The sequence below is a fragment of the Oncorhynchus tshawytscha genome, linkage group LG22 (genome assembly GCF_018296145.1).
Source record: "Oncorhynchus tshawytscha isolate Ot180627B linkage group LG22, Otsh_v2.0, whole genome shotgun sequence".
Taxonomy (NCBI): domain Eukaryota; kingdom Metazoa; phylum Chordata; class Actinopteri; order Salmoniformes; family Salmonidae; genus Oncorhynchus; species Oncorhynchus tshawytscha.
The window spans coordinates 25083342-25096297 of record NC_056450.1 but is presented as its reverse complement, the minus strand read 5'-3'; the positions used below and the strand labels follow the sequence as shown (position 1 = coordinate 25096297).

At 42.7% G+C, this 12956-nt stretch overlaps 1 protein-coding gene across 3 annotated transcripts in view; it reads right to left on the bottom strand.

The window, feature by feature from the left end:
• The window catches only part of LOC112222173 (protein kinase C-binding protein 1), a 33212-nt gene extending 20373 nt beyond the window's left edge, over positions 1-12839 (bottom strand). For 2 of the 3 annotated variants that reach the window (XM_024384836.2, XM_024384837.2), the window contains exons 1-4: positions 12691-12839; positions 9256-9483; positions 2295-2365; positions 1490-1650 (exon numbers count right to left, since the gene is read on the bottom strand). In XM_024384836.2, coding sequence (XP_024240604.1) covers positions 1490-1650; positions 2295-2365; positions 9256-9269 — 246 coding nt within the window. In that variant the 5' untranslated portion in view covers positions 9270-9483; positions 12691-12839. Of the gene's footprint in view, positions 1-1489; positions 1651-2294; positions 2366-6321; positions 6413-9255; positions 9484-12690 lie in introns of those variants that run through there. The other variant, XM_024384838.2, reaches the window with a different exon arrangement.
• Between the last annotated feature and the right edge of the window lie 117 nt (positions 12840-12956).

Sequence of the window (12956 nt, the reverse complement as noted above, 5' to 3'; positions counted from 1 at the left end):
CATTGTCATGCTGAAAGACCCAGCCACGTTTCATCTTCAATGCCCTTGCTGATGGAAGGAGGTTTTTACTCAAAATCTCACAATACATGGCCCCATTCATTCTTTCCTTTACACGGATCAGTAGTCCTGGTCCCTTTGCAGAAAAACAGCCCCAGAGCATGATGTTTCCACCCCCATGCTTCACAGTAGGTATGGTGTTCTTTGGATGCAACTCAGCATTCTTTGTCCTCCAAACACGACGAGTTGAGTTTTTACCAAAAAGTTCTATTTTGGTTTCATCTGACCATATGACATGCTCCCAATCTTCTTCTGGATCATCCAAATGCTCTCTAGCAAACTTCAGACGGGCCTGGACATGTACTGGCTTAAGCAAGGGGACACGTCTGGCACTGTTACTGATGGTAGGCTTTGTTACTTTGGTCCCAGCTCTCTGCAGGTCATTCACTAGGTCCCCCCGTGTGTTTCTGGGATTTTTGCTCACCGTTCTTGTGATCATTTTGACCCCACGGGGTGAGATCTTGCGTGGAGCCCCAGATCGAGGGAGATTATCAGTGGTCTTGTATGTCTTCCATTTCATAATAATTGCTCCCACAGTTGATTTCTTCAAACCAAGCTGCTTACCTATTGCAGATTCAGTCTTCCCAGCCTGGTGCAGGTCTACAATTTTGTTTCTGGTGTCCTTTGACAGCTCTTTGGTCTTGGCCATAGTGGAGTTTGGAGTGTGACTGTTTGAGGTTGTGGACAGGTGTCTTTTATACTGATAACAAGTTCAAACAGGTGCCATTAATACAGGTAACGAGTGGAGGACAGAGGAGCCTCTTAAAGAAGAAGTTACAGGTCTGTGAGAGCCAGAAATCTTGCTTGTTTGTAGGTGACCGAATACTTATTTTCCACCATAATTTGCAAATAAATTCATTCAAAATCCTACAATGTGATTTTCTGGATTTTATTTTCTCATTTTGTCTGTCATAGTTGAAGTGTACCTATGATGAAAATTGCAGGCCTCTCTCGTATTTTTAAGTGGGAGAACTTGCACAATTGGTGGCTGACTAAATACTTTTTTGCCCCACTGTATGTGACTGTTCAGAATGTGTGACATGTTCATTGTCAGTGGAACTGAATTCAAAAGTTTTGGCTTGGGGTTGAATCATGTCATACATGTAAAACAAAGCATTCACAACACAAACAAAAATATTTGGCAGGCATATCCACTCTTTCCAAAAAAGGCAGTTTAGAAAAGTAATTTTAAAGTATTCTACTCTATAAACAGTTATCATGATTAATCAGCAGACAGATAAATAATCTTAATAGTCAATCATCAATACATGGTAGACATTTTTGGGATATGAACAAATGCATCTGACCACAGAACATGAAGCAGTGTCTTTCATTTAAACCTGGAAGCACAATCAGTCATGCACAGGTGCACAATCGGTCATGCACAGGTGCACACACACACACACAGTCACAAACTACACCTCCACCCCACCTGGTCTTTGTTGTTGCTGTGGACGGCTCCAGGTTTCTTCTTCTTCTTCAAGGGGCTGGGGGAGGTGTCTGAGGGGTAGTGGCCGTTGGAGGAGTGGGTTGGGCTGGACACCTTCCTCTTCTGAGTCGCCAGCACCCGCTCTGCTGACCCGGGGTCAGACACTAGTGGCAGGAGCAGAGGGGACACCAGGTAACCATACATACAACACAGAGAGTAGCAGCTTATAGGAATCTTAGAAGGACAGAGACAAGATCCCTGGCATGAAAGGCTAGAGCTACAGAGGCACTCCCAGTCCCAGGCCACTCTACACAATGACACTCAGATGGGGGGTTATTGAAGGTCAAAGGCAGAGTAAATCCTCAAGCATTCTTTTTGTTAGCAGAACCCCTTCATTGAGCGACTTAATATGGTGGTTTGCCCAGGAATACTGAATCCAACCAGATAAGGGATTTTGGTCACCAAACCCTACTGCTTGGTTTCCCAATCTGGCAACAAATTTCATATGTTAAGTCAGTGTTGTCGGGCCCTGTGATAGTGATCACGTGTGAAGGATGCCTCCTAAATGGTGACTTAGGCTAACATCCACAGCACGTGATGGTGAGGCTGAACCCGTGCAACAACCTCAGAGGTAGTGGAGATATGATTTTAACTGAATGGCACAATGGTTGCTCTGTGTAGCTCTATGAGATCCACATCAAACAACAAGTATGTTTAACGGTAAGATAAACACTAGCAGAAGAATACTAGAATATGCGGTCTTCTCGAAATACAACATTGGTCTTAGCATGCAGGGCCTTGTTCTTACCTTTGGATCGCAGTGCCACATCCATCCCCTCTACCACATCCGACTCAGTCTGTACCTCGTCCTCAGCCAGACTGCACAGCACAGAATGAAAGGAGGAGAGAGAGTCAGTCACAAACAGTGTTCACAAAACAAATCATGTCACACAGTAAACAAGTGGAACACCACCTAGGGCAGGGTCCCAGGGGACAAAGTCACCAGAGTTTCAGCAGGTTTCCATTGTGGTTACCTCATCAGCTTTATTGAGAAACATCAATAGGTTACTATTGTTACCAAATCTAAGGCGCAACTGATGTGGCACAGAATTGACTTCGACCTCAGATCCATGGCCTTTAAGATCATTCATGATCACGAATTGTAAGTCGCTCTTGATAAGTCTGCTAAATGACAACCACATGTTTTTTCAGGGTAATCATGTCTTCCTATGCATGTCTATAATCATTGGTAATCACAGTCAGATAAACTTTAGAAGTTGGGAGTTTGTGTTCCATGGGGTGCCACTGGAGAGAATCTCCATGGCAACAGGTCCTCCTTATTCAGCTTGCACAAGAGTTGCAATAAAATGCAACACTTGTGCTTCAGCACAACAAACAAGGCCATCCAACCGAGTAGGCTGTGTGCTCCTGTCCTCCAGGACACAATGGAGAGACAAGGGCTTCAGTCCTGATGAGGGCCATGCATTGACGAGTTTGTTTGCGTCCCCATTTGCCCACCTACCTACACCAAAGAAGATCTTTCTGTACAATGCAAGCTCATTCAAAAGAGCAACGCCTTAAACACATTTTGGGGTTTTCAATGATTACAAAACACTTCAACAAATGCGTAGGCTACGTCACAAAAGGGTTTTCACCTTCAAAATGGATGGTGACTCACAGAAGATTGCCTCAGACAGTCATGGATGAGAGTGTAAAAATATGGTGATTTTTGGTAGCCACCCAAACCCCAGCTCTCACAACTGGCTATTCCTATACTGAACAAAAATAAATGCCACAATTTCAACGATTTTACCGAGTTACAGTTGATATAAGGAACTCAGTCAATTTAATACATTCTTTAGGCCCTAATCTATGGATTTGACGACTGGCCCTTTGCGTGGGACTGGGAGGGCATAGGCCCACTCACTTGGGAGCCAGGCCCACCAACTGGGGAGCCAAGCCCAGCCAATCAGAATTAGTTTTTCCCCACAAAAGGGCTTTATGACATACAGAAATACTCAGTTTCATCAGCTGTCCGGGTGGCTGGTCTCAGACGATCCCGCAGGCAAAGAAGCCGGATGTGGATGTCCTGGGCTGGCGTGGTTACACGTGGTCTGTGATTGTGAAGTCGGTTGGACGTACTGCCAAATTCTCAAAAATGACAGAGACGGCTAATGGTATAGAAAATAACATGAAATTCTCTGGCAACAGTTCTGGTGGACATTCCTGCAGTCAGCATGCCAATTGCACGCTCCCTCAAAACTTGAGACATCTGTGGCATTGTGTTGTGTGACAAAACTGCATATTTTAGAGTGGCCTTTTAAAGTTCTGGGATCTTTTATTTCAGCTCATGAAACATTGAACCAACACTTTACATGTTGAGTCTATATTTTTGTTCAGTATAGAAACCCACTACACCAGATCACTTCAGTAAGCTCTACGGAGTCACCTTGGTCTGACTAGCTAGCTACAGGTTTTTACCTGTTACATAGGTCTGTTAACTAGCCTGTTCTTAACAGCCGAAATAAGATTTCCACAGCAAATCATATCAATAACAAAGAATATTGTGCAAAAATGTAAACTATAGCCTCTTCCATTTACAGAAACGGACAAATCAAAGCCTGGAGCTTTTTGTGTATTTGGCTTTGCTCTCCTCTAATTCCCTCTCAGGAAGAAAAATGAGGAGAAGAAAGGGGAGGGGGTCCTTGGTGATGAATGGGGTTCTTTGAGAGTTCAGCCCCTCCTTTGTCAGGGCCACTGAGGGCCTCGTTCCAAGGATGTAGTCGTATTCATTGTCCGAAAATAATCCTCAGGATCCAACACAGGTCCCACTCTGAACCAGACCCAATACCCTGGTGGCTCCTGATAGGAGAACGTCTAGGTACAGGTAGCCTAACAGGCTAATATTCAGCACTAGATCTAGAATAATTTTTGTTTTCAAGAAGTGGACAAGTGGGAATGTTACAGATGTTCTCAGAGGAACATTTGAGAGAAAGATTTGGATAAGATTAGAGTTGATATATTCTTCAGAACCCACATCCATCATGGTCATTGATCTGGAAGACAAAAAGGACAGAGTAGAAAAAGGAGAGGCACAATGCTCCAGAGCCAGAGCTGAGGGCAGCCATTGATGCATCCAAGCATGACTACCACTGTGAGAGGCCATTAACTAAATCTACTAAGCCAATAAAGCCACCCTCATTAACATGCACTGTAAACCTTGACGTCCTGCTCATCAAACCAAGTCCATGACACTGAGCATTCATAAACCTAAGGTAATGCTTAACAACCCTGTCACCACATTCACATGAGAAGTCTCAATCAATAAATCACTAGGCATAATCGCCATTATCAAAAAGACTGAGGCATGAAATCACCCATAATGCAATCTGGATAACGAGAGAAGATCAAGAAGATACAAATGGAAAAAAACTCTAAAAGTATCCAGCATATGAGTCTCGTCTTGTTTAGACATGCTGCCCTTCAGGGCCTTCCTGTTCCAGGCACAGAACAAAAAAACGAACGAGGCCCATATGAAAGAGAGCAAATGTTAGCCAACTCTCTGTGCTACGTGTCCTACCAGCGAGAGCACTGTGAGAAGACTGAGCACTTTAATCATGCAACCCAGCAGTAAGCCAAGGTTCACACTCGTTATTCACTCAAAAATAGGCCCACCGAGCAGCCAGAGTGACACAAGAACCACCTGATCCTGTAGCGTCTAGCTAAGCAGATCATTTAGTCGTCCTGTTCTTCCAGAGGGCATTTCAGACCAGGAGCAGAATTCCTGAAACCTGGCAGAATCACAGGAGAACAGATAGCAAAAAAATCTTCCGTATCTATGAATATTCCAGAAGACCAAAATTCAGGATAACATTAGCAAACACCACAAAAGATTAATGGCTGATAGAAGCAGAAAAAAAGACACACACATTGAATCTGTGCCTTGAGATTCCACTGGCTCCTCAGAGACAGGCAAGCAGAGGCAGAGCAGGGTTCTCTCGTCACAGAAAATGGAGGCCACAGCAGACTCCTCTCCCCCATGCCGACTGAGGCTCCAGTCACAGGCACACACACGAGGAACAGGAGATCCGTGGAGATTACAGCTCAACATCCAAACACCAAAACACAGTTAAGCCAAACCACCGTCACTGCCGAGTACAACAGGAGGGAAACTGACAAGACAGGCGAGAGAGAGAGAAGAAATCCAGCTAATTGGAAATCAGTTATCCAATGTAACCCCCATATTCAGTTTAACTTTTACTGTGCCCACTGCTGTCGAATAATAATTAGGCATAATAATATGAAAGAGACTGAGAGAAAGATAAATTGTTTGACTATAAGAATAAAGACAGCTGGCAAACTTAGGACCTATCCCTGGGGAGAATACACTGTTTCTCCGTCTCATGCAACACAGTTGTGTCTAGTACAGAGAGAGGGTCTGGATTCCTGCTCTGTAATTGGTGCCATGAAAGCAGGGTTGTTTCATTGAATGCTTTGTGTTGGTGTCCTTGAATCCACTGAGGATCAGTATTGTTGATGGAGAAACAACCTGGCGCCATTGCCACCCTGCAGCCCCTGACCTCCAGAGAGAAGACTGACTCTGAGGGACATAACGCACAAACAACATCGTCAAGATTAAATTTACCATTCACTCAAGACCATATGAAACCACTAGTTTTAGGCACAGTCTTGCAGAAATAGGGTCTATGCTTTTGCCAGCATTTCATACTATAATCACTGCAAAAAGATTAGATTCATTATACACGATTTTTGTACATTTTTTAAAACCAAAAAACATGTTCATCATCAGAGATAATTCACACTTAGTAGCATACCTTGTCTTATACCACAGTATATGTAAGAAAAATCCTTCAGCCTGATTTTTACACTGGGCTGGAGGAGATGAAACAAAGATGGCTGTAGAATTTTCCAGAAGGCCCCTGCTCGCTCTGTGCTGCCGCTCTCACTGCGATTGTCAATCTTTAACCTCAACTGCTGCTGTAATTGGCTGGAGGGTCTGCGGGGCGGGACCGGATTGGTCGGCTGTGGTATGCTACACGACTCGCTGTGCGCAGGCTTCTTTCTTCCTTAAAACACATTTTCTGCTGCAATGCAGAGATTCCCTATGCATTAAAACGGTGTAATTTCACCTCGGTTTAAAAGGTTGTCAGTCTGTTTTGATTGCAACCGAGCGAATGGGTAGAGGTTTTAGAAGAGGGTTTTTGAGTTGTTCTTTGTGGTTAGGAGGCAGTAAATCACAAGCAGACCATATAAAAGCCTGGTGTCCAATTTACGAGCAATGCTGCCTCAGCTAACCCCAGCAACCCCAGAGGACTGCCTAAAGATAACCTGTCACCAGATTACTAACATTAGGCCTACCACTAACATAACGCTAATGGAGCTCAACGTGAATTTATACACATCTCCAAGCTCACCTAATGATTGTTCAAAATTGTCCATTTCTTTTTTTTCCGGGGGTGTTGGATCACTTTTGGCTTTGTCCATGAGTGTACTGAAATGTTTTACCTTTTTTTATTATTTAACTTGGCAAGTCAGTTAAGAGCAATTCTTATTTACAATGATGGCCTACCTTGGCCAACGCTGGGCCAATTGTGCACCGCCCTATGGGACTCCCAATCAGGGCCGGATGTGATACAGCCTGGATTCAAACCAGGGACTGTAGTGACGCCTCTTGCACTGAGATGCAGTGCCTTAAGACCGCTGCGCCACCCATCCCCCATCCTTTCATGAACCACAGTAAAAGAGGAAGCTAACGTAATGGTGGTTGATGTGCCATTCACATACTGTAATTAGAACATGCTTTGTATAGAGCCAAACCAAGGTGGTTGATAGTAAGGATGTAGAAATTCTAATATAGATTTGACACCAAAGTTAGCTCATAATTGTGAATGGAAATACATTAATTTTTCTAGTATTGTAGGCATATCAAAGTCAAATGTGGATTTTAAGATCTGCCGTGCCATGGTAACTGATTACATAATTAGAACCTATGAATGACTTTCTGATTCATGCAAACATTTACTTTTAGGCACTATTTGGAAACAGGTAGGGAAGGGGCTAGTTATTAATTGTGATTCCTTATTTGAATTAAGAACCATAAAGTAATGTCCTATTAAACACCAGTGGAAACAGTACTATAAATTGCTACCAAAAAGGATTATTGTGAATTGAGAGCCAGATATGCAGTTTCTATAACCTACTTTACAATAGGGGATATGATTATCTTAACACAAGTATTTCAGAAACGTCAAACCAGGCATTTAAATGAAGCAGCAGATCAATGGTGTTTTTGTCTCTACAGCTATAAATAGGTGAGAGGCCCGAGCGGTGCAAGGGGGGAGAACACAAGCACACAAATGCAGACAAGTATGAGTTGGGCTGAAGTCAAACAAACCATCACACAAAGAAGATACACACAATCATCAATCACTAAAAATATAGTGTTTCTCTGGGTGGCAGTTTGATTTGTAATGACATGAGTAGAGCATTACCCAGAGGGACAATCAGTTTCTAACACAAAATGGCCACTGTTTGAGGCACAGAGCAGAAGAAGCAGCTTTACAAGGATGAGTGCTACAGAGTCAACGTAGCACTGGCCTGTAAACTGGAGGACTTTGGCCGTAAATTGAGACCCCATATTCCATGAGCTTCAAAACAACTAGACTACACAGGGCTACTAATGTGTGGAGGAAGAATGAAATGTACCAATTTCCCTCAGACACTCCATTTTTGGTTTCGGAACACTGAATGAACTCTGAGGACTCAGTTCTGATGAGGGTGAGACACTAAATTAATTTAGTGTCAATTGGTGAAGAATTATTTCATATTTTCGTATTACATTTGTTTATTTAACTAGACAAGTCAGTTAAGAACAAATTCTTATTTACAATGACGACCTACCCCGGCCAAACCCTAACCCGGACGACGCTGGGCCAATTGTGCGCCATCCAATCACGGCCAGTTGTGATATAGCCTGGAATAAAACCAGGGTCTGTAGTGACGCCTCTAGCACTGAGATGCAGTGCCTTAGATCACTGCGCCACTCGGGAAAATCTGCAGACATTAATTATGAAAGTATTAATTTTGTCCCCCAAAACACTACTTACTGTAAGAAACCAGTGTTGAGTTAGCTATCAGTGTCTGGAGACCCCCCGCCCCGGTCAGTCTAACAGGCACATGTGTTTCCCCCACGACCATTCTCCCTGGCCTGGCATGACACACTAAATCACAACAACAAAAGATACATAACACCCCCCCCAATCCCACCACCCCACTAGTCCTCCTCAGCCACCCATCCCCAGCCCTGTGTGCCATGACACACAAGGCTGGCACAGCAGAGGGGAGATAGATAAGAGATTTCTCATTTGTAGCTTACTCTCTTTTGCATTATAAAAAAAGACAAGGAAACCAAGGATTTGCCATGGTCCACTCTGCAGTCCACTGCATGGCAGCCTGGATGTCTGGGGAACACATGTGAGCCTGCCTGCCACACACAAACACACAGAGAGAGATAGACAGAGAGCACAGAGGGGAGAGTCCTAACCCAACCCCCACCTAAGCTCTCTGTGGTACAGGGGCCTTGCAAGGACTCTCCTGCCCCCAAAGCCCCCCCCCACCCCACTCCTTTGGGAAAGCAATCTGTGATTTTCAGGTATTCATATCCAGATTTGCACAGCAACATTCACACAACAGAGGAGGAGGAGGAAGGAATGTTGTAATTAGAGTTTAGATAAATAGACAGGGCTTACCTCTGTGGATGCATGGCTGCCTGACACACTGTTATGGCAACACTTATAAAACATGGAGGACACTCTCAGCCGGGGAAGGCTCCGTTCTTCAGGCAAGGCGATCAGGCCTGTCTGATGGTAGCCAGGCCCTGACTGGCCCCTTTGTCACAGGCGGGATGTAAGACCGCATCCGATTGGCCGAAGGGTTTCCTGAGTAATTATCTTTGTTCAGCGCAAGCAGGAGCAGCTCTGAGTGCAGGAGAGACATGGAGATAAAAAAGAGAGAGAGCTAGGCCCAAATCACAAAATAACACACACACAATGTAATACTGTTTCCTAAGGTTGCATCTGGTGCAAGTTATGTTATTTTCACAGATTATATAGTAGAAATGGCAGCATCTACTAAATGAAAAACAGACAGCAGGGCTGCTCTGTTGTAACCTCCATTTTTGTAGAGAAGGCCTTTGTCTAAACCCCTCCCTTCTTCTCAACCGTCTTCAGAGGAGAGAGGGCACATAGGCTCGTTCTTCACCAAAACTACAACCAAGGCCTGGAGAAATTGCACACAATTTAAAATATAGACCAGGGAATGTTTCCCTATAATATAAGTGGAATTAAAAGAAAAACTGAATGGTAAATCCAGATCATATTAAAAAAAGTAGGATTAACATAAAAGGAACCAAGTTACAATTATTCTGAAATAAATATGAATAAATTCAAAAGAAAGGCTATTTATGGGCTTGTTCCAAAATAGAAATAGCTATTATGTATACTACAACAAGATGGGACTCATTTTATCTACTAAGAGTTACATTAAAACATTTTTACAAAAATAATAATTTTATAATGAATAAATCATCAGGCCAAACAGCATTACTTGAAAGTACAGTTTCTCTAAAAGAGAAACATACAACTAAAAATACACACACAAAAAAAACACAAAAAAAACAGCCAATACTTTGCAAAAAAAGATTTGAAAAATAAATACATACAATAGGTTACATATTGTTATATACCAGGGGTCATCAACAGGCTCATTAGTGATTTTTTGGGGGCTCCCCAGAGTAGTTTGGGGGTTGTTTTCAGTTTTTTAAAAATACTAAAATCACCAGCCCCCCAAAAAAGGTCATTTAGGAAATCTGTTCCCAAGTATTCCAATTTATTTATAAAATTAGGCGTGATTGTGTCTCAATGTAATCAAGGCATGAAATGATTGTATTTGAAAATAACAATCTATTTTTTGGCTGACTTGTGGTCAGTTTGAAGTGTACAAATTACTATAATTATGTTCCGGCCCCAGACCATCCACTCCGACAAAATTCAGCTATCGGCTGAATCTAGGTTACTACCCTTTCTAAACACTACCTGTAATCGCAAATTTTGGGGTACAGTGTTATGTTTGTTGTAGGGCTGTTTAACATTCTACTCTGTGGATGGTTAATGTTCTGGAGTATTTATAAGGCCTAATCCATAACATATAGGCTAATTTCTGGTCTTACAATTGAGGTTGGAAGTAGCACTTATTACACTAAAGAAAAGTTAGGAAAAGGGGAGACATTTTGTAATGCCAGACAATGCAGACCAGAACAAATGGCAGTATGTGCATGTACGTGTGTTCCAAGGAACCTACCGCTTGCATCATGTGCTCCGTGAAAATCATCAATAATTCACTGTACCTGGGTAACAGCACCTGTCTGTTATTGTTAACTCTCAGACAGGCCAGTTTGTCAATTGGAGTATGTTTTAAATAGCTCGCCAGGCCACACTCCCAACACAGAGGTTACAAGCAATGGTAACTAAGGCTCGCACACATTGAATGTGGATCTACCATTCTTCTGTTTCGTCTGTCAACATTTTTCACACAATTCCAAATGTAAAATCGGTGCGCACTCGGTTCTCAAATTTCGTTCAGAGGTGGTAAATATTCTCGGCCAGCAAACGCTATTGGTGTGTCTGAGCCCTAACACTCTGTGCTTGTAACTTCTACTACTCTTCACTGTGCCTTCACCATCTGCCACTATTCCTTACCACTGGTGCAGATATGTGAATAGCAAAGCCATTAGGCTATATCATTATAGCCTTTCCGAAAGGTAGCCTAGTGGTTAGAGCGTTGGGCCAGTAACCGAAAGGATGGAATCCTCGAGCTGACAAGGTAAAAATCTGTCGTTCTGCCCCTGAGCAAGTCAGTTACTGTTCCCCGGGCACCGATGACCTGGAAGTCGATTAAGGCAGCCCCCCACACCTCTCTGATTCAGAGGAGTTGAGTTAAATGTGGAAGACACATTTCAGTTGAAGGCATTCAGTTGTACAACTGACTAGGTATCCCCCTTTCCCTTTTGAAAGGATATGTTGTTGTGAGCACAGGACATGTGTGCTTAGTGGAGAATTGGGGCCGAAAGAACACAGAAGTCATTGGTTTCATAAAACAATCCAAGCACGTGCAATGCTGTCCTCTAGTGAATAAAATGAGAATAACGTCAGACAGGTTCAGACGCCCCTGGCCCTCACAGGTTCACCATTTCCACTGGTGACTCTTAACGCCTGCCTCTATATGAATACTTATCTGACATATTTGTCGGACCCAATTATGCTAATGTGACAACTGTCTAGCCTAGATAGATGGACATACGCTCCTCTGAACTATTTGTGCGGTGTCTTGCCTAAAAGGACAACTGTTTGGCCAGAGGGTTATTGGTTATTCACGCTGTGCCTTTTTACCGCTTGCTCTGTTTGACAAATTTGTATGACAAATGTTGTCGAAAGGACTAGGTCTATATTGATTGGTTTTCAATCAGCTCGTACTCCTGGTACCTTGACCATTGTGTAACGTTTCCGGAACAATTAACAGTTAGCTAGGTTTAAAAAGTTAAGTACAGAAAATGTAATCCATGACTGTAGCTACTCGGTACTCCACTTACAAAAATGACATATTGATACAGAAATGGACATATCTATAAATCCTGGCATTTGTACAAATGATATGGCAGAGACAAATTATACCATAACAGCTCATATCAATATGGTTTGACAGCCTATACTAAAATACATATAATTGTGTTAATATTGAAAGTGAAGGCTGGGGTCAGGAGTGGCTGAATGAGTGACAAGCCATGGTGAAAGATGAAACCATCATTGACAGTAGGATTACACTAATGTGTACCTAGTTACCAAGGTTGGTTCCTTTTGGCTGTACAATTCCATATACTTAACAGACTTGTAATGTGTAACTACGTAGCTATATCAAACGGGTTCACCATCACCACTAGCTACTTCCTTTGCGTAGTGGGCTTTGTTGGCTACAGTAACTAGCTAACGTTAGCTAGCTAACTAGCTGCTGACGTTAATAATAACAACCGTTTCCTGATTCACATTGAGAAATATTTCCTATTTTACACGATTTATTTAGCTAAAACTAACGGAATAAATGGTATTTCACGTAAAACAATCAATACGTACCCGATAATGAAGATAAGTATGTAAAATAGAATCTGACTGGACGGAATGAAAGATGGCTTGGAGGTATCCCTTCTTTCCCTCAACATTGATTGGGCGGATTCGATTACGCTGAACTTCGGGGCACCGGTGCATGGTCCGTGACATCCATCCTGCAGAAACATAAACATCTTTTCCATAACATATATTTTCAAACTAGTTTTCATTAGGAAGGCAGATAAAGCGTTTTTATCAAAAGCAATACATTTTGCATGCGAAAATACAGAATC